The sequence below is a fragment of the Alligator sinensis genome, unplaced genomic scaffold, assembly GCF_000455745.1.
Source record: "Alligator sinensis unplaced genomic scaffold, ASM45574v1 scaffold650_1, whole genome shotgun sequence".
NCBI lineage: Eukaryota > Metazoa > Chordata > Crocodylia > Alligatoridae > Alligator > Alligator sinensis.
The window spans coordinates 106,335-126,254 of NW_005842674.1; the positions used below are offsets into that span (position 1 = coordinate 106,335).

The 19,920-nt window shown below is 58.3% G+C and overlaps 2 protein-coding genes across 4 annotated transcripts; both read left to right on the forward strand.

The window, feature by feature from the left end:
• Positions 1-1,450: 1,450 nt before the first annotated feature.
• SLC35F6 (solute carrier family 35 member F6) lies at positions 1,451-11,946 on the forward strand. Of its 2 annotated transcripts, XM_014524816.2 has the most exons (7): positions 1,483-1,609; positions 2,716-2,802; positions 5,972-6,044; positions 6,471-6,642; positions 9,467-9,679; positions 10,149-10,259; positions 10,591-11,946. In XM_014524816.2, exons 4-7 carry the CDS (start codon positions 6,480-6,482, stop codon positions 11,058-11,060), a joined length of 957 nt encoding a protein of 318 aa, XP_014380302.1. In that variant the 5' UTR covers positions 1,483-1,609; positions 2,716-2,802; positions 5,972-6,044; positions 6,471-6,479; the 3' UTR covers positions 11,061-11,946. The 2 variants fall into 2 exon arrangements, with proteins under 2 accessions (XP_006033942.1, XP_014380302.1); XM_006033880.3 differs by lacking the exon at positions 2,716-2,802 and having other exon boundaries at positions 1,451-1,609.
• A 599-nt stretch (positions 11,947-12,545) lies between these two features.
• On the forward strand, positions 12,546-19,753 carry LOC102377048. 2 transcript variants are annotated; one of them, XM_025215790.1, is made up of 7 exons: positions 12,575-12,619; positions 12,686-13,149; positions 14,148-14,240; positions 15,113-15,305; positions 15,647-15,853; positions 16,862-17,866; positions 18,183-19,752. In XM_025215790.1, exons 2-6 carry the CDS (start codon positions 13,042-13,044, stop codon positions 17,077-17,079), a joined length of 819 nt encoding a protein of 272 aa, XP_025071575.1. In that variant the 5' UTR covers positions 12,575-12,619; positions 12,686-13,041; the 3' UTR covers positions 17,080-17,866; positions 18,183-19,752. The 2 variants fall into 2 exon arrangements, with proteins under 2 accessions (XP_006033944.2, XP_025071575.1); XM_006033882.3 differs by having other exon boundaries at positions 12,546-13,149; positions 18,183-19,753.
• Positions 19,754-19,920: the final 167 nt, after the last annotated feature.

Consider the following 19,920-nt stretch of genomic DNA (forward strand, 5'->3'; position numbering starts at 1 on the left):
GGGGGGTTAATATTTAGGGGAAGACCCAAAGAAAAGGGGCTTTGACTCCCAACTTGGGGGTGGCGCCTCTGAGTCAGCCTCTGGCTCATTGCGGGGGCTTGCCTGGGACCCTGGAAGGGGGTAGGGTCAGGGACGGGATAGCAAACCTCTTCCCAGACAGAGGGACCCTGACCAGGCACACAGGGGTCCCCCTCCTTGCAATGCACTGGTTCAAGCCCCAGCTCCTGGAGTCCTGGGATCCTGGCAGCTCTCAGAGCAGCCAAACCACAGGGCTCTCTTTGGGGGCGGGGACGGCCCAAGTCAGAAGGCGAAGGACCTGAGATGCTAGTGTCCTGTGTATTATTATTCCCAAAGCCTCTCCACACTTCCTAGTGTGTCTCCTGGCATCTGTGGGTCCCTCCCCAGGCCCCGGGGCAGCTCAGCGGGGTATGAGCCCAAAGCAGATCTTCCCTCGACTCCCTAGACAGGATGAGGGTGAATAATTCCCAGGGGCAAGCCCATGCATGCATGCACATGCCTGTGCCCATGCACACATGCACACGCAGCACACGGCTGTGACAAACCCTCTGCACCAGTGCTGCCTGCTCGGCCCGGAGGTGGAGGAGAGCAAACCCCGCAAAGCCGAGCAGGGCAGGGAGGTCAGGCAGCCTCTGGGGACCAGAAGGGGAGACAAGGGGGCTCTCCAGGCTCTTCCCAACCTTTGCACTGGATGCTGCTGTTTGCAGGGGGGTTGCACCACTCACCCCTTTCGGCTCGTGCCTGCAGCCGGAGGCGAAAGGTGCAGTTCTCTGCACCAGCTTCCCGACCTGGCCTGTGTCTGGGCAGTCCCAGGGGCACCGAAGCTGAGCACCATCCCCATCATCCCAGGAGACCCCCTTCCCCTGCCCAAGAGCGACCCCCAGGCCTTGCCCAGCCGGCTCGGAGGGCAGCAGAGGCTACCCCCCGATTTGCTCCCGCACCTCTGGGTCAGGGGCACTGCATGACTGGCTCAGAGACCTGGACTAGGGATCTCCCTCGTGCTCTCAGGGTCCAACCGGCTTGGGGAGAGCACGGCCTGCGACCCTCCGAGCATCCTCCCGCTCACCCAAGCCCTGGCACTGCCCGCGCCGCTCCTGCCCCCTCGCTACCCGGGGACCCTAAGTCGCTTGGGACCCTCCGTAGCTGGACAGGGGAGGGCAGAGGAGCTTTGGGTGGCTCTCCTTCTGGGCTCAGCATCCTCCAGTTGCTAGGGCAACACGAGAGGATGCTACGAGCTCCCAGGTAGGAGCTCCTCCATCTGCTTGCACCGGCCTCTTCTGCTCCGCTCCTCCCTTCCTGGCCCCTGTTCCCCAGCACTCCCCTGCCAGCGCCAGGCTAGGGACTGGGCAGGCAAATGAAATGAGGGCCGGGCGCCTGGCTCAGCTGACTACGGTCATATGATGCTTCCTCCTCCTCCTCCTCCTCCCCTTCCCCGCCTCCCAGCTCAGGCAGGAGGAAGCAGAGCCGGGTGCGGCGGAGTGGGTGCTGGGTGCTGCAGGCGCCCCGCCGTGAGCATGGCCTGGACCAGGTACCAGCTGCTCCTGGCCGCGCTGATGCTGCTCACCGGCTCCATCAACACCCTCTCGGCCAAGTAGGTGTCGGCTCGGGCTCTCCCTGGCCCAGCTTGGGTGGCTGGGGGGCCTGGGAGGCAGCTCCGAGCCTGCCTGGCAAGGGTGCTGCTCGCCCTTCTCCCTGTGTGGACACGCTTAATCCGGATCCCCTTAATCTGGAGTAGCCTCCCAGCAAGCTGCTGTTGCTGCAAGGCTGCACCCACAGTCAGTCGCACAGGGTTGCCCCCTCTGTTCCCATACCCGTGTGAAAGCTGCTTTAGGGCTGGATCCGGGGGCGTCCACACTGAGGCTTCATGCAGGGTTCATCTGCCCTCCCAAATCACTCCTTCAATGGCAGGGGGAGGAAGGGGCTTTTGTATGAGCCCCTAAAGGATCATTTGATGCCAGGGCGCAAGGACGGGGTCCTCTGATGCCTGGAGGAGCCCGGTAGGAAGGGATGGGGTGCTGGCTTTTGGGGGATTTGCATTGGGGTAGAGACAGGCCAGCAGCGCGAATGAGGTGTGCATGGGGTCAGAGACCTGCTTGCAAGCAGGGGCAGCGGGGCTGGGACCCAGGAGATCGGGGTTCAGTCCAGCCTGCCTCGGCCTCGAACCTGCCTCCGTGCTAGTTAAAGGGGAGGAGGGGGGAGAAAGCTGCTGAATAGCCATTTTGGGAGAGCATTTAGCACTCATTAGCTAATCTGGACCATGCATTAACCCCTTGTGTGGCAGCGGCTGTTCAGGATTCGGGTGGGCTCCACGCCGCTCATTCCCGCTGCCGAGCTAACGAGCGTGAGGGTGTCGCGCGGCGATTCTCAGCCGGGGCGCCCCGAGATCCCTTCGAGGGTGTTAAGGCCTGTGAAGTCTGCAAAGCTGATTCACCAGATAAACCCCAAGATTTCAAGCAGGGACCCAGGGCTGCGATCTCTCTGGGCTCTTTGCAACAGCAAAACCGCTCTCTTATTTTTCCTGTAGCCGAGTGAAAACAAAGATCTGGCAGGTTTGAGTCTAGGAAGGCTGAGAATTGATGCTTTCATGCATAACCTCAGTTTGCTTTGCTGCAGGGCTCTGTGTAGACAGGGCCCCAGTTCAACCAGTGCAAGAGGCCTTTCTACCAGGCAGCTGACTCCTCTTTCTGTGCAAGGCAGGCTGTTGGCTGGAGCGGCTTCATCCTCCGTGACGCAGGGCTCATTTTCTGTCCCGGATTTGCAGACAATCAGACCTTGAGGGCCAAGGTAAAAGCAATCAGGTCCGGAATAGCAAATAGCTGGCCTTTTTAATCTCCAGCCCAGCAGAGATAGTGGGTGAGGGATAGTGCCTCCACCCAGCAGCACTCAATGCAAATCTCATCCCCACCCAAATGCTCTGACCTGTGGCTGAGCTGGGTTTTTTAACTAGTTTTCGGGGGGAAGCAAAAGCATCGCTGCTTCTCCCGTATCATGTTTGGGGACAGACTTCTCCCCTGTTCTCTGCTCCCTGCTCTGTCAGGATGGAGAGATCCTGGTCTTAGTGAACTGCGGTGATTTGGGCTAAATGGCTGTGAGCCAGCGTCCCCATCAGACTCCATGCCCTGCCAAGCCCAGAGCTAGCGTGAGCCCAGGCCAGGTCTCTAATCTGGCTGGCATCGCATCCCGGCCTCGAAGTCTTGCGAAGGACCCTCTCCTGGGACTCCTGACCCTTGAATAGGGCAGAAACGGAGGGAGCCCCAGGCCTATCTCCCCTGCAACCTGCAGAAGAGCAGAGGTTCGACCATCCGGCCCCTCTCCCTTCCCACCGAGTGCTTGGGGGAGAGGCTCGCACAACCTGATCAGGCCGTGCTGGAGCCAGCGAGGGATCGGATGGGCAAAGCCAAGCCCGGTCGGTGTCCTTCGAGGGACGTCATGATGGATGTGGAGAGACGGGGCTGCCCCTGGCTCCTGCGTGCACTGCTTTAGTGTGGTCACAGCCGAACAGAAACCCTGACGGGGCTCATTCAAAGGCCTCTTGCAAAAGACGGTGCTGAGTCAGGGCTGGGTGGACAGGCGAGCTCGGGCTCGGGCAGAAATGCTGGCTGCTCAGCTTAAATAAATGCTCACGGCACCAAAAGGACTCCTCACCTCCTGCCCGCTGAGCTCGGCGGCTGGGACAGACGTGCTCACGGTCCTGCCATCCCCTTGCACGCGCCCCAGTTCGCATAACCGCGGGCCAGCAATTGGGTTAGAGACGCCAGAGGAAACATCCCCAAGCCTTCTGCAGGGATGCAATGAAATCGTGCCCGAAGACAGACCCTGAGGCCGCACTCATGCAGGTAGCCTCCCTGCAGGGACCTGGGCTAGCCCCAGGACCCCTGTTTGCAGGGGCAGCGGATGCTCCTGGTACAGCAAGACGGCTGAAGTTCCCAGCAAAGCCTTGCACGGCAGCTCTGCCCTCCGCGAAGAGGTGCAACCCCTTCCCCAGCTGTGTCTGCACAGCTGGCCCCCCATATCTGGTACCCACGGCTCTAAAACCCTCTGCACGGACGCTGGCTGCCCTGCCTCTCCTGGCTCTGCCTCGCCGGCTGTGATAGCACCAAGCGCCGTACGGACACCTGATTCCCGAAAAAACCCTGCTCTGACTGCTACACATCGGTGTCAGTTCCCCGACGTGTCAGTCCTGCCCGGAGGAAACCGTCGCGGGCAGGCCCAAGCGCTGTGGGGATCTCACAGGCAAGTCATGGCAGCTCCGGCGTCTGCAGCCTGAGCCTCGCAGGGAGCGGCGCTGGGCTCTGGGTTGTTCTCCCGGCACTTGCAGGGGCAGAAGCAAGTGCCCCTGCTTTGGAAAGCCGTAGCTGAGAATCAGCAGCCTGGAGAGAGGTCTGAGTTGGTTCAACAAGGACAAGTGCAAAGTCCTGCACTTAGGAGGGAACAATCCCTGCACCGGTGCAGGCTGGGGGTGACGGGCTGGGCAGCAGCTCTGCAGAAAAGGACCTGGGGGGACAAGAAGCTGAACAGGAGTCAGCAGTGTGCCCTTATTGCTAAGACAGATGATGAACAAGGAGCAATGGGCTCAAGTTGCAGCAAAGGAAGTTGCGGTTGGATATTAGGAAAAACTTTCTCGCTAGGAGGGTGGTGAAGCACTGGAGCAGGCTCCCCAGAGACGTGGTGGACTCCCCATCCTTGGAGGTGTTGAAGACCCAGGTAGACAAAGCCCTGGCTGGGATGATGTAGTTGGGGCTATTCCTGCTTGGAGCAGTTGGACTAGACGTGACCTCCTGAGGTCCCTTCAGCCCTCATTTACTATGATTTGATGATCTGCTTTGCAAGCCCGGGAGGCTGGCGGTGTTGCGTGTCCCCCGCCCCGGCTGCTGGGATGGAGGAGAAGTCCCTGATTTTGGAGCTGAAATTGTTGGGGGGAGCTGGAAAGTTGGGGAAGGCAGCAACCAAACCTTGAGCAGTGCCATGGGCTTTGCTTGTAGATCACCCGGCTGAGCCCGGGCTGTGTCCAGGAGCGATTCTGCCCGGCTTGCACTGAGCAAGCAGCCGCTCCTAGCCCCTTCGCAGACCTCTGAGCTTACAGGCTCGGTCCTCTATGGCCTTGGAGGGCCTCGGCATCCAGTGGGCAAGGAGAACCAGTGGGCTGGGACCTGAGGCCAGGCTGAAATGGGGAGGGTGACCGGTGCGGTCAGCATGGAGGCTGTTCACTCTGGAGCGTAATGACCGCATTGACTTTAAGGAGCGGTTCCCTCCTGATGGCCAGGCTTGACCCATCATCCTGGTCCATGAAAAGGCTGTTTCCTTGCCACGGACCCCTCGTGAGCATGGGTGTGGGGAGGATCACAAATGCATATGCTGAGACTTGAGAGACAGCTTTAAAAAAGGAGCGAACTGGGGAGAAGGGGTGGGGGAGTGAATTGGCCGCTGGGAATGCCTCGGCGGGGAGGGGATGCAGCTTGGCACTCGCGCCAGGGCCCGGGAAAGCTGGGGCAGAGCCAGGATGTTACATAAAGCAGCTATTTCCCCACTACCCCGCACGGAGCCATGACCTGCCAGGCCTTTGAGAGAGCTCATTCATTCGTGAAGGCGAAGTGCAGCGAGGCTCTTCCCTGCCCAGCAGCTCTCCAAGAGACCTTAAACCCTCCTCTGTTGCTAAAGGGAATGGAGGGAGGGGATGTCTCCAAGCCCATCTCCCTTCCAGCCCTAGGGGAGTCAGTAGCCAGCAAAGGGCAAGCTTGGCCTGTGGTCTGAACCCATGGCTGAGAGCAGATGCCTTGCCAGCGCCTGCCAGTAACTGGAAGGGAGAGTGCCATCAAGCTGGGGATGCTTCTGGGTGTCAGGGCATTTCCAGGAAAAAACCTCTGGACCTGACCATGACTCCATTCACCCTCTCCATGGTCCAGAAAGGTGTGGGTCCATGCCGTCCTAACCACCCCTTCCACATCTGTTCCAGATGGGCCGACAACTTCAGCGCCGCCGGCTGCCGGGGCACGGAGGAGCACCCGTTCCAGCACCCCTTCCTGCAGGTGAGGCCTCGTAGATGCCGGGCTGGATGCCCAGCCTCTATGGCTTGTGGAAGTAGTGATTGCACTCACCCCTGCCAGCTGCTTTGCCTTCCTGCGGCAGCGGTACAGGGGCAGGGAAGAGGGGCCCAAGTGTGACCCCTTCTCCCAAGCCTCGGTCTGGTGCTTTTACCGCCCCGCAAGCTACATGTCCTTCCCAGGTCTCGGTGCCTTTTAGGAGCCCCTGGTGCATCAAAGCACGGCTGGTGTTTGGTGAAACAGGGGGAAGCTCGTCTACCTCTGGTTCGCGCTGCTGCCCTGCTCTTGGACACGATGGGAGCTGACCTGGGATCTGCTGCCACTGCCTGGGACGTGCACGGGGGTTTCGGGGTTCAGGCACTGGAGAGCATCGTCCCTAGGCACTGACATGGGGCTGCCCCTGCTTTCCAGGCTGTGGGCATGTTCCTGGGCGAGTTCTCCTGCCTCGTGGCTTTCTACCTCCTGATGTGTCGGGACCGGCGGCGAGCTGAGCCCATCCTGGCCACTGCGCAGCCCTTCAACCCGCTGCTTTTCCTGCCCCCGGCGCTCTGCGACATGACGGGGACCAGCATCATGTATGTGGGTACGTGCCGGGCACTCGCACGTGGCCAGGGTCTGTGTGCGGTGGTGGTGCCAGGGGGTCTGATACGTGACTGTGTGTGTATATGGGGGGTCTTGGATTGGTGTATTTCCTGAGACGTGCCCGGTTTCCCAGGGCTGCTTTGAGCTGCAAGGCTTGCAAAACAGTGCATTGAAAAAGGGGAATTGAAACCCTCGCTGGAAACGCGCCTGCTGAGTGCAGGCATGTGAGCCCTTTGCACCAGGGAGGGTGCAGGGGGGAGGCCCCGCCAATTAAACCAAGCAGTAAGCAAGGCCGGGGCAGAGATGCCCGTTCCACTGCGGCATCTAATGTCCCCTTGCAGAAGCTCTTGGGAGGCCGCGTCTCCTCCCCGTGCAAGGCTTCTTTTGCTGGGAACGGGACCCGAAGCTCTCTGCTGAGTATTTCCCTTGCTGCAATGCCAGGATGTGTCACTTGCCCTGAAAGGGGTGCAGCAAAGCTGATAGCCCCGTTCCATGGATGAGGAAAACTGAGGCACGGAGCTGAAGATTCAGCCAGGGGCACATGGGGCATCTGTAGCAGAACAGGGACTCATGTCCTAATCTCCTGAGCTGCAGGTAGCTCTGGAAGGCTGCAGCATCCTTCCTCCCATGAGCCTGGGCATGCACGTCCCTCCGGCACCCTCTAGAAAGCTGGTGCAGGGCTTGCTCGCCTGGTGCCGCCTTTCCAGCACAGTGCAACGATGCCAGGGCTCTGCCTCCAGAAAGCAGAGGTGGCAGAGAGGAGAAGGGCCTGGTTTCAGTGCTAAGGGCCCTTTGCCAGGGCTTTCACTTCCTTCCAGCTGCAAATCAGCCTGCCGAGGCAGTAGCTGCTTCCCCAAAGGCCTCCCTGGCTGCCCTTCCTCTTCCAAAGGGGGTCCGCCGCAGGGGACTCATGTGGCTCTGACCCACCCAGTGAGAGGCGTCCGGGGGGGGTCTCCACTTCGGGACATCCCACTAAAACCTCCCAACAAAACCTCCCGTAGCAGAAGCCTGTCTCTAGTGGGTTATGGAATAGAGAAAATCCCACACGATTTACTGATTCGTTTTGATGCACTGGCTGGGGGAGTAGTTAGCTGATTGCACGATTTCACAATGATTACACACTTAATTTATACAACACAATTTTATTTTAAAACTCTTTGCTACGTATATAACACTGCTTAGCTTTAAGAAACACCACAAACATTAAAAACACAATAATTACATATATCAGAAACAATGCTCCAAATGCACTTCCTTCCCAAACAATGCTATAAGAATTAGTGTTACAAAAACAACTACAATTACAACTAAAAGTTAAATTTGAATCAATACTGTTATTTTTCATAATATACTTACAATCCTAGAATTCCGAGAAGCCAAATACCAAAATATGGTTTCATTCCTCAGTAGTACGATTTAATGGGTTGGCCTCAGTAGTACGGTTCAATAGGCTGGCCTCAGCAATACGATTCAATGAGCTGGGCTCACCAGTGATAGGACTATGTCCCCTTCCTTCAGTCCCTTTCGGGCGCTCCGCGGCTTCAGCGTGAACTAAGAGATTCGTGTTCACGGAGAGGCTTGATTAGGCGATCAATCTAATCTGAACTTACACTTGCGATTCTTCCTTCGTTGTTCTGCAAGTGAAGTCACCTCCAAATTGGGACAGTAAGTTACAGGTTTTTATTGAGTGAGCTGCCGTCATCGGGCTCCTCCTACTCAATTCATTATAACTCCCAAATTTGGGCTCGGATCTTACTCAACAGAAATTACCTTTGTTGAGCATTTTTAAATTATTCTTGGGGAGACTTCCATATCACTGTAAATACTCTTTTCTTTTTACCAGTCTGGTTAAAAGGCCCCAGGCTTTGATTTCTCGGAATTTAGGACATTTACTTTCTTTGTAAAAAACTTCTAAAGGTACAATTTAGATTAAGGTTTTAGGCGAAGTCAGGACATTTCGCACGTAGCTCCAAAACAATGAGCTAGATAAGGAGATAGATCCTATCTTCTTCCTGAAACTGGCTAATGGGCAACCTTTACAAACATTCAAACTATTTCATTCAATATGACAAAGCCGAGGGCGGGAACATCCTCCAAAGGCCTCACTAAGGGCAATGTCTTCCACACAGGAGGGTCTCTAACGTATTTGCTAGGCACCTGCCACCTCCAGCCCCTGCAGCCATGTGGGGTGGCTGGGCCATGGGGCTGCGTCTCTGGTGAGAGGTCCTGCTGCTGCAGCTGGCCTGGATGGATGCTCTCAAGCTCCCGCATATACTGCATGGAGTGGGTGTTTTTTGGAGGATGGGATTCCTTAAGGCAGTTTCTTATGGGATCAGCTCTGTAGTTGGCATGGAGTTAGACAAGCTTTTGAATGCAAAGCCTCCTTCCTCAGCTGTCTGGAGCAGCATAGTGGAAACCAGCAGAGGGGAAGTGGGAGAGAGGTCCCCCGGGGGCAGCAGACATGCAATGAGCAGTAGAAAAGCAGTTGATGACTGGGAAATCAAGGCCTGTCCAAAGGGAGGAGGATCCTTTTCATATTTCCCTTGTGCCAAAAATACAAAATGTAGGTAAAACATAAGAACTGCCAGGTCCTGGGTCAGATCCTAGGTCTATCTTGCCCAGTCTCCTCCCCTGAGCCGTTCCCCAGGTGCTGCTACGGTTGCGGTGCAGGGGATGAGCCCTTGCCTGTGCAGGCTTGTAACGTAGCACGGCCCCGGGGTGCTGCAGGCTCAGACACCCTCCGAGCTGGAAACCGGGCTGTGATAGCAGGGGCCGGTGCCCGGGACAATGCCCGCTCACTAGTCTCTGCGTCTTTCCCACTCCAGCTCTGAACATGACGAGCGCCTCCAGCTTCCAGATGCTGCGGGGGGCCGTCATCATCTTCACCGGGCTGCTCTCCGTGGCCTTCCTGGGCCGCAAGCTGGTGCTGAGCCAGTGGCTGGGCATCGCGGTGACCATCGCGGGGCTGGTGGTGGTGGGGCTGGCGGACCTGCTCAACAACCAGGATGAGAAACACAACCTCAGCGAGGTCATCACAGGTCGGTAGGGGCTGGCGGAGATGGGGCAGGGGTCTCCTGTGAAGGTTGGGAAGCAGAGAACGGGGCTGGTGTTGACCAGCGATGCTTTCCCTTTGCTTGGGAGAGGCAGTGCGATCTTTCGGGGCTGCCTCGGGAGGGCAATGAGCCCTTCCAGCTGCCACAGCACCACTTTTGCAAGGATGGGCCCCTTCTCCTGAAGGAAAAACCCCATCCACGTGCTTACCCCAGGCTGAGCCTGCTTAGCACTGCCCCGGGTCAGCATCTTGCAAGGGGTGGTGCAGCCTGTGGCTGATTGAGTGCCAGCGGTGGAGGGTAGACCCCCAGGTGACACCCCCCGGCTTTGCTTCCAGTGCAGAGGCAGCACCTGCAAGCTGGCACGGCTGCAGCAGTGTGCGACAGGCTATGGTGTAATTTCCGGGCAGGGAGACCTGCAGCACGGATCTCTGAGCATCCTCTGACCCTCTCCCAGGTGACCTGCTCATCATCATGGCCCAGGTGATCGTCGCCATCCAGATGGTGCTGGAGGAGAAGTTCGTCTACAAGCACGACGTGCACCCGCTGCGGGCTGTCGGCACGGAGGGTACGTGATGGCTGCGTCCCCCCCGCCGCTGGTGTTGGGTGAAGGGGGTTGTGATGCACCCTGGGCAGCTCTGCACACCTGAGGCACCCTTCAGTCCAGACTGGGTGGGAGGGGAGCAAGGCGGGTGGAGGAGGAGTTGGGTGCCTGCCGTGCCAGTCTGCCCACGAGTTGGAGGTGCCCGGCCCCTCTGGCTTCCCCAGAGCACATCCTCGCACCCAGTACTTCACGGGAGTCTCTATGGGGTCGGTGAGAGCGACAGGCTCTGGACCGGGCTCTCGTGCGTGGAGCCTGTTTTGAACCGAGCAGCTGCTGACACCCTGCTCTCTCCCAGGGCTTTTTGGCTTCGTTATCCTGACGCTGCTGCTGATCCCGATGTACTTCATCCCGGCGGGCAGCTTCGGTGGCAACCCGCGGCACGTGCTGGAGGATGCCCTGGATGCCTTCTGCCAGGTGGGACGCCAGCCCCTCATCGCCCTGGCTTTGCTGGGCAACATCAGCAGCATCGCCTTCTTCAACTTCGCCGGCATCAGCGTCACCAAGGAGATCAGCGCCACCACGCGCATGGTGCTGGACAGCCTGCGCACCGTGGTCATCTGGGCCGTCAGCCTGGCCGTGGGCTGGGAGGTCTTCCACGCCCTGCAGATCCTGGGCTTCCTCATCCTGCTCGCCGGTGCTGCCCTCTACAACGGCTTGCACCAGCCGCTGCTGGCTAGGCTAGCCCGGCGCCCGCCTGCGGGCACCCCAGGGGAGCAGGAGAGCCTGCTGCATGGAGAGAGGATGCCCATCAATGCGGACAGCTGAGACCAACATCCGGCTGTAGGGACTGTGGGGCTCTAGCACGTCAGGGATGGACACTGTCTCCCTCTGCCCCATCCCTTGTTCTTGCTCCATCAGATCAGCCCCCTGGGAGCTCGGGTTCTTCCGGACACCACTGACTTGATCATCAAGGCCACTGGGTTATTTGTACCCCCCCGCCTCCAACTTGGTTTTCGGCATCACGTGCACCGTGACTGTAGACAGCAGGAAGGTGCTCGGGTGGGGGGTCTCTGCCCCGTGGTGCGGGGTGCACGGCTCTAGCACGTCCTCGCACCCAAGACTTCATCCCTCGCTGCAGTCATGGCTCCTGTAGGGGGTTAGCCACTGGGCTTATGTCCCGGGCAATGCCAGCCTGTCCCGTGGAGGCCCCATGGGACCCTGCAGGCGTGAGAGCTCCCGGGTGGCATGCGCTGTGGCAAAACCAAGCAGGGCTCCCTGTTCTGGGTGAGCTACCAGGAGGCACAGACGCTCCCAGCAGTGTCCAGGCTGCATCGGCAGCTCCCCCCTGGTATCAGGGACCTGTGCGTGGTGGTTGTCAGTGGCATCCCTGCTTGGCACCGCACTGGCCTGTGGTGGTGGGTTTCTTGCGGATGAAGCATTGCAGCTTCCCCTCGTGGCTCCTGAGACCCTGTGGAGATCCCCTCTCTTCTCCTCTTCCCGTACCAGGGTTTCACGGGCTGGCTGCTGCCCATCCTGAGCTGGTGGTCTCTTAAGAAAAGAGAGATGTCCTTCCCGTGGGGGTGTCATACCAGCCTGGGGGGGAAAGGGGAAGCAGTGAGGGCATGATTTTGGCCCGTTGCCTTTTTTTCAATCTGAGTTTTGTAACCAATAAAGTGACACCGATGATGCACCGTGCGGGGCATTGCATGGAGAGGGGCTGGCTCTCCTCTCCCACCCAACATCTTGCGTCTTACCTGGTCTGGTCAGAGCGGCCCGCCTGGCTGCTCCTTCACACCCCGCTCCAGCCCCGCGTCGAAGCGATGGAGGGGCAGAGATCCCTGCCGCCCAGTCGGGGTCTCCACCGCCTTCTCCGCTGATTCAAACCTGTGCTGTGCTCGGGTGCACGCCCCTGCCCTTCCTGACATGGGAGAAGCAGCAGCAGCCCATCCTCGCCTGCCCCGGCTTCTGGGCTGTGCTGGTCGCCCCCTCCCCTCCTTCTTGCTCCGTTTCTCAGCAGGTTTTGAGCCTCCCCAGAGGTGCCGGCTGCAGCCCAGGCTGGGGGCTGTGCCAAGAGTGGGTCTTGCCCCTGGTGAGGTTGGTACAGGGGTTGGGGGGTTGCTTTTCTGCCCTCCTCCAGGGAGGTGCAGACTTCACCCCCGTGCGCAGCCGGCCCGGAGCCCGAGGCAGCATCGGCCCCGCGCAAACCAGCCCGCACGGAGCCTCCTCGGGGCTCCGGCCAGACGAGAGCCGGGCCCGCCCCGGGGATGCGCGTCTCCCGCCGCCTCCGCCTGCAGCCGCCGCCCTCTGCCTTTCACTTTCCTTTCCCCGGGCCATGGCCCAGCGCCGCGCGGGGCCCCACGGCCCCGATCCGGAGGGGCTCAGGGGTTGCAATCTGGAGGGGCTCAGGGGTCCCGATCCGGAGGGGCTTTGTAATCCGGAGCGGCTCAGAGGTTGCAATCCGGAGGGGCTCAGGGGTCCCGATCCGGAGGGGGTTTGTAATCCGGAGGGGCTCAGGGGTTGCAATCTGGAGGAGCTCAGGGGTCCCGATGCAGGGGGGCTCAGGGGTTGCAATCCGGAGGGGCTCAGGTGTCCCGATCCGGAGGGGCTCAGGGGTTGCAATCTGGAGGAGCTCAGGGGTCCCGATGCAGGGGGGCTCAGGGGTTGCAATCTGGAGGAGCTCAGGGGTCCCGATGCAGGGGGGCTCAGGGGTTGCAATCTGGAGGAGCTCAGGGGTCCCGATGCAGGGGGGCTCGGGGGTCCCGATGCTGCAGTGACCCGTGGCCCCAATCCGGGGGGTCCCAGCTGCATGGCGGAGCGGGCGCCGAGTGCTGGGCAGAGCTGGGGCTCCGGGATCTTCTCACTGTCATGGCTTCTCGGAGGCAAAGATGGGCAGAAGAAGGCAGCAGCACCGCAGGTGAGCCTGGCCCCCGGGGCTGGGGGGTTGTCGGGGTGGGGGCACACACACACACACACACACACACACATTGGTACACTCCCTCCTCCAGACACATCCTGCCATTTGCTGCCTGACAGGCAGGGAAACTGAGGCACAGCCTTGCCCCCAAGCCAGCCGTGTCCCAGACAGGGTAGGACCCGCCTCATCCTGTCCTGGAGGTGCTCGGCAGGCTGGCCTCCTCGCCCTCACCAGGCACGGTGGCCGCCGTCCTGGCCCAGCGTGCCCAAGAAGGGGTCTTATGAGACCGTCATATGAGACCGTCTCTGTGTGTGCCCGGGGCTGTATAGTTTGTATGACACCGTCTCTGCATTGCCCGGGACACGTTGCTCATATGCAGGCTTGGCAGGATTTGATTTTTATCCGCAAACATTAATAAACATCCAGTTCACCCGACTCTCACGGACCAACAAAAAATATTTCCATCCTTCATAACTGAAATCTATAGAAAAGGGGCATACGGAAAATCATAGACTCATAGGAAACAAGAGTTGAAAGGACCCTAGGGGGTCGCACCTAGTCCAACCCCCTGCATTTAATTGATCTTTAAATTTTTCACTTTCTTTACGAATGAGATACAGATGAACAGCAGGATTGAAAGCAGGGGCAGTTTACTGCTCTATGGATAGTGACTTGATCTATGTATAAAACTTTCAGCAGCCGGCGGTCATTCCTAAATGCTCTGCCCCACACACCCCTAATCTCATGCAATCCTGGAAATGTTAACTGATACAAATGGAAAGAAATGCTTAAAAGTAAATATCAATATTAACTGTCGAAATAATTAGAAAATATACACTGAATTCTGCCAAGCCGACTCATTCATGACCCTCTCTGCAAGGCCGTATTTCTCCTATGAGACCATCTTTGCATGGCCCTAGGCCGTATTGCTTGTATGAAACCACCTCTGCATTTAAGTTCAGTCTTTTCTGCATTCCCAACCTCCCTTCTCCCCACAGCGGCACCAGGACAGGGCAGTGGCTGGTGACCGCCCTATGACAGTGGCACAGGAGATCGTACAGAAAGCCAACAAGCTGCAAGAGCAGCTGCAGGTGAGACTAATGCTGCCACGACTTCGGGGCCGAGTCGGCGGGGTGAGCCCTGCGCAGTCCCTCGGGCTGCCCGCGGGGCTCCCCGAGGAAGGCATGACCCTGGCATGGCTGTAGCGGTGCCCCACAGTCCGTCTGTATCAGCAAAGCAGGGGTGTCATGTGAACCGTGCTCGGCCCCAGGGTCTTTGGGGAACCTGCACCCATCAGGAGCAGAGTTCAGGCCTGCGACTTTCTGCTGAGGCATCCCTGCTTCGTCCTGGGAAAGCACTCAGAGCTAGGAGATTTAAGCACTCAAAGCCTGGGGAAGCACTGGAAACCAGAGCCGTGGCCCTTGGACCCTTAGCTCTGCCCCGTGGCGGGTCGTACCGGCAGAGGGGTTGTTCTACAAGGCAGGGGCTGCTGGGGGGAAGGGTCTAGCCCAGCACGGGAAGGATGGGAAGGGGAGAGAGAGGAGGCAGATGTGGTGGGAGCAGAGCTGTGCTGGGGGCATGGTTCAGAGGGCAGGAGGAAAAGAAGGTGACCTGAGTGTGTGCATGTGTGTGCACACATGCATCCATGTGTGCACCTGTTATCCTCGCCCTTTACAAGGGGGAATGGATTCACAGGGCAGCCTGGCAAGAAGCTCCCCATTGCACGGATGGGGAAACTGAGGCATGGCTGGCTTTAAAGCATGCAGAGTCAGGGCAGAACCAAGCGCCCCGGAGTCATGGTGCTCGGCGCAGGCAGATGCACTGCGTGTCCTAGGCTATTTCCTGCCCCTGTCCTCCCCCGCCGCCTCGGTCTGCGTCCATTGGTCATGTGAAGCCCAAGTGGGGCGGTGCTGGGCGCCCAGGCGATGCTGAGTCCTGTCTCCCCTCTTGCCTGTCCCTGCAGCAGCTGAAAGACTCCTCGGACCCGTTGGCACTGGAGTTCCTCCGTGCCTTCGAAGCGTCCATGAGCATCGCCATCCGCCTGCTCACGGAGAATCAGAGCCTGCGGCAGAAGCTGGAGGAAAAAGCCAGCCTGCCAGCACCCCTCCCCGCGAAGCAGTCCCCAGCACCCCTCTCCCCCAGCCCGCGGCTCAGAGGTAGGCACAGGGCTGCCAGGGGTGATGGCCAAACTTGCTGCTGTCCCATGGGACCAAGCTCCTATCCTGCTGGGGCAAGACGGACCGCTTGGCTCCAGCAGACTTGGGACCCAGCTCCCACGATGGGGAAGAGCCTGAGAATGTGGGGCAGGGATGTCGTCGGTGCTAGAAGCCCGCTTGGACACGGGGACGCTCCGTTCCTTGCAGCAGTAGTAGGGCTGTTATCTCCATGCTGGCCGCCACTGGTTGCGGGGGGCGGGGAGCAGAGCCCTGGGTCACAAGGGGTCTGGGCAGCTTCTCCGCTGCACAGCAGGACAGTGACCGCCTCGCTCCCCGGGCAGTGTTGCCCCTGCAGATCCACGTCACCGGCCGGGCAAGCGGCTCCGAGAGGCAGTTCCTGGCCCAGCTGCGTGAGCACCTCAAGCCCCTGGGTATCCAGCTGGTGGAGGAGGAGTTCAACCAGCGCTCCCACTGCCTACTGCTGCTCTTCTGCCCCATCTCGTCCCGTGTGGGCACCGACATCAGCAACGCCCTGCAGAGCCTCCCAGGTGAGTGGTGGGTCCCCCCCGTAATGGCCTGGGATGGGGGCACCTAGCTCTGCCCTTCTTATCAAGCCGTGGGGCTGCCAGGGAGCTCCCGAGGTCACATCCAGTCCAACCCCTGCCTGGGGCGGGATCAACCAGTCCAGACAAACCCATTGTCCAGCCTGCGAGAAAAACTACTGTCACCCCTGACCCAGCACCAGGCATCGCACCCGACCCTGCCCCAGGGAGAGCAGGGGGACCGCAGTGGACGATGTCAAGCTGCTACCAAGGCTGTTAATAGATGCTCCAGAGATCCCCGGCAGAGATCATGCCCCCACTACAGAGGAAGGCAAACCCCCCAGTCCGTACCAGTGTGACCAGGGGGGAAATCCCTTCCTGACCCCCAATGCAGCATTGGTCTGACCCTGAATGGGGGCATACAGGATTGTTCATCTCTAGTCACCCATAGGTGCTGGCTACAGCCCCAGCTGGGGATAGGGACCAAGCTGTGGCAGTGCTCATGCTAGGATGAACCCGAGGGTCCCGGCTACAGGGTGTTGCCCCTTCACTCAGGGTCAAACTGATGCCACATTTGGGGTCAGAAAGAAATTTTCCCCTCTGGTCAGATTGGTTTGGACTCGGAGCGGGTGGCGAGATTGCCTTCCTTTGCAGCAGGGGCACAGCCTCTGCCTGCGATCTCTTAAGCTTATATATTAACAACTTTTGCAGCAGCAGGATGTTGGCCATGGCGGTCCCCCTGCTTTCCCTGTGGCAGGGTTGGGTGTGATTCCTAGTGCTATGTCAGGGGTGACTGTAGTTTTGCCCGGAGATCGGACAGTGGGTTTGCCTGGGATGATTTGCACAGGGCTGATCCTGGACCAGATGGGACCTTTGCAGCTCCCTTCTAGCCCCACGGCTCTGTGACTATGCGCTCCCTGGCACGGCTCCCATACCCAGCCGCGTGCTGCTGCCCCGCTCTCCCACCTCCCTCGCCAGCTGCCCCATAACGTGAGCTCTCTCTGCTCCCCCCAGACACGAGGCAGGCCATCCTCATCGTGCTGCACCACCGGCCCAGTGAGTCCAGCCAGCTCTATGCCAGCAGCAAGCGGGAGGCTCAGCACCCCGGCCTGCTGGACACCGTGGACTGTTGCTTCTCCACCGTCTCGGGCCTCTACCCCTGCTACACCAACACCAACGCCATGGACTCTGTGGTGGCCACGCTTCAGCGACTGACCGGGAGCAGACCCTAGGGAGCAGGGCACGGAGGAGCTGCCACAGGAAGCAGGACTGGCTGGACTATGCTTCCCCTTGGCTGAATCCAATCTCAATTTCTTTTATCGCTTCAACAGCGGACTGTTAAAAACTATATGAAATCACTCATTCAAGTCTATAAAAGTAGGGGTCCCTACATCAGTAAAACGTGCCTGCTTTAAATCATTCTGGTTACTCATCGGGAAAGAGCGGGCAGGCAGAGGCCAGAAGAGGCCAGAGCGGGCGGGCAGAGGCCAGAAGAGGAGAGTTTGCTGATCGGCTGTTGCTGGTTAGGGATGTCCTCCTTGCATTTGATCTTCTGGGGCTGCCTTTCAATTGCCACCGCACCTCCTTTGCAACTACAGGCCTCTTCTCCCAAAGGAAAAGCCCCTGCACTGTCTCCCATCCATGTGCCTACCCCAGCCTCACGCTGCTTAGCACCCTGTTGCCCCAGGTCAGCATCTTGCAAGGGGTGATGCAGCCTGGGGCTGATTTAGCACCAGAGGCTGAAGGTAGACGTATGGGTGATGCCCCACGGCTCCGCTGCCAGCCCCCCTCCAGTGCAGAAGCAGCGCTTGTGAGCTGGCGCGGTTGCAACAATTTGCCGACAGGCTGTGGTGTAATTTTCAGGCAGAGGGACCCGTGGCATGGGTCTTCAGCAGCCTCTGAGCCCTTCCAGGTGACCATCATCACGACACAGGTAATCGTTGCCATCCAGATGGTGCTGGAGGAGAAGTTCATCTACAAGCACGACGTGCACCTGCTGCAGGGCTGTCGGCGTGGAGGGTACGTGGCGGCTGGGTCTCCCTCCCCTCTGGTGTTGGGTGAAGGGGTTGTGATGCACCCTGGGCTGCTCTGCACACCCGAGGCACCCTTCAGTCCAGACTGGGTGGAGGGGGAGCAAGGCAGGTGGAGGTGGAGGTGGAGGTTTGGCTTCCCAGAGGAGTTGGGTGCCTGCCGTGCCAGTCTGCCCATGAGTTGTAGGTGCCCGGTCCCTCTGGACCCAGCCTGGTGGGCTGAAATAGAGCAGCTGGGGGCCTGGGGCAGGGTGCAGCGAACATGCTCTGCTCTTCAGCTCCTTCCTTGTCACTTGCCCCCAAAGGGAGGAGACCAGCTTCTAGCTGCAGGCGCTAATCCTCCGTAGTGTCCGGCTGCTGCCCTGCTGGGAGGCGCTGACCTCTACAAGAGCACAACCTCGCACCCAGGACTTCACTCCTTCCCAACCTCCCCTGCACGAGGGAAGTAGCAGCAGCCCCTTGGTAGCATCTGGCCCTCACCCTGGGCCGTCTCCAGCTGGAAGGCCCTTGGTGTTCATCTGATACCAGCCTCAAAACCAACCAGTTTAAGCTGGGGACTGGACTGTGCCTGTGCTCCTGGAAGGAACATTACCCCCTGGACAGACCATTACGGACGTTGGCTGCAGCGGTCCCCCTGCTTTCCCTGTGGCCAAGTCGGGTGTGATGCCCGGTGCTGTGACCGCCTATCCCACCGCTACCACCAGTTGCACCAAACCCCACCCTAGTGAGGCACAAGCATCACGGCCAAAAGGGGTTTTCTTACTTTTCTATAGAAAGTGCTCGGGATCAGGGTCACAAGGCAACGGGACCAAAGTAGAGGTGCAAATACATTTAAACAGACATTCCCAGTATAACGTAATATGCCTGAAGACAGGCAAGCTTCCCTGGGTACATGCGAAACCTTTTCTTAGACCAACTGAGTAGCTGGAAAAAAAGTTCTTTGCAAGCTTTTGGGCACAGTATGCCTGAAGAAACGTTTTTGTGCCCGAAAGCTTGCAAGGGATAAATTTGCCAACTATTTAGTCGGTCTGATAAAAGATATCAGATTTACCCAAAGAACCTTGTCTGCCTGTGTCCTTCGACCAACACGGCTACAACCAACACCCACGACATGCACTTAAAGCACGAGAAACAGGTAATGGTCACTGGTCTAATAAAAGATATCACCTTTGACCGAAGAGCTTCATTTATCTCTATTTGTTAGACCAACACGGTTATAGCATGCATCCCTGAAACACAGTAGATATCATATTTAGCTGTTTGGAAATGTAAATGTCATTGCTAACCGAGACAGGAGAAATGTTCACCCCCTGATGGACATCGGGCACCTCCAGGGAAGAAGCCTGCCTGATCTGCACATCCCAGAGAAACTCTCTCGCAAAAGGACTCTGAACAACCCCGGGGAATAAACGTCCACCTCCCGTCTGCACAATAAAGTTTCTTTTCTACCCAGAACTTTTCCAAACTTTGAATTCTGCTCAGGCCGAAGGACGGTGTTCGCACCTGAAACCTTGCAAAGAAAGACATTTTTGTGCTACTATCTGCTTGGTCTCAGAAAAGAGATACCGCATCTGACCCATGAGCTTTGTTTATTAACAGGTATCCAAGTTGTCGCCATGTTGGTCTAGAGGAAAAGGCAATCAGGACTCGTGGTAGAGGTAATATCTTTTATTAGACCAGCAAGATTTTTGCAAAAAAAACCCCAAAACAAAACATTTCTTTAATTGCAAGCTTTTGGGCACAAACACCCTTCATTGGGCATTGCAGAAAAAATTGTAAAAGTTTTGTTTGGGGCACAGAAACCCTTCATCGGGCATTGGAGAAAAGAGTGTAAAAGGTCTCCTGGATAGAAGTGAAAGGAAAACTTTTACTATCTTTTCTCCAAAGCCTGATGAAGGGTGTTTGTGCTTGAAAGCTTGCAATTAAAGACATGGTTTTTTTTGCAAAATCTTTTTTGTCTAATAAAAGTTATCATCTCTACCAGGAGTCCTGACTGTTTATTAACACACTCATTCAGCACACAGTCCCTCCTCACTTTCTCTT

What these genes read in the sequence shown, in the direction of transcription:
- SLC35F6 (XM_006033880.3), top strand. Translation starts at nt 1,533, where the DNA reads ATGGCCTGGACCAGGTACCAGCTGCTCCTGGCCGCGCTGATGCTGCTC. An exon ending in ATCAACACCCTCTCGGCCAA is followed by an intron (nt 1,610 to 5,971) that starts GTAGGTGTCGGC and finishes CATCTGTTCCAG; the next exon opens with ATGGGCCGACAACTTCAGCG. An exon ending in CCTCAGCGAGGTCATCACAG is followed by an intron (nt 9,680 to 10,148) that starts GTCGGTAGGGGC and finishes ACCCTCTCCCAG; the next exon opens with GTGACCTGCTCATCATCATG.
- LOC102377048 (XM_006033882.3), top strand. Translation starts at nt 12,568, where the DNA reads ATGGCCCAGCGCCGCGCGGGGCCCCACGGCCCCGATCCGGAGGGGCTC. An exon ending in AGCTGCAAGAGCAGCTGCAG is followed by an intron (nt 14,241 to 15,112) that starts GTGAGACTAATG and finishes CTGTCCCTGCAG; the next exon opens with CAGCTGAAAGACTCCTCGGA. An exon ending in CGCCCTGCAGAGCCTCCCAG is followed by an intron (nt 15,854 to 16,861) that starts GTGAGTGGTGGG and finishes TGCTCCCCCCAG; the next exon opens with ACACGAGGCAGGCCATCCTC.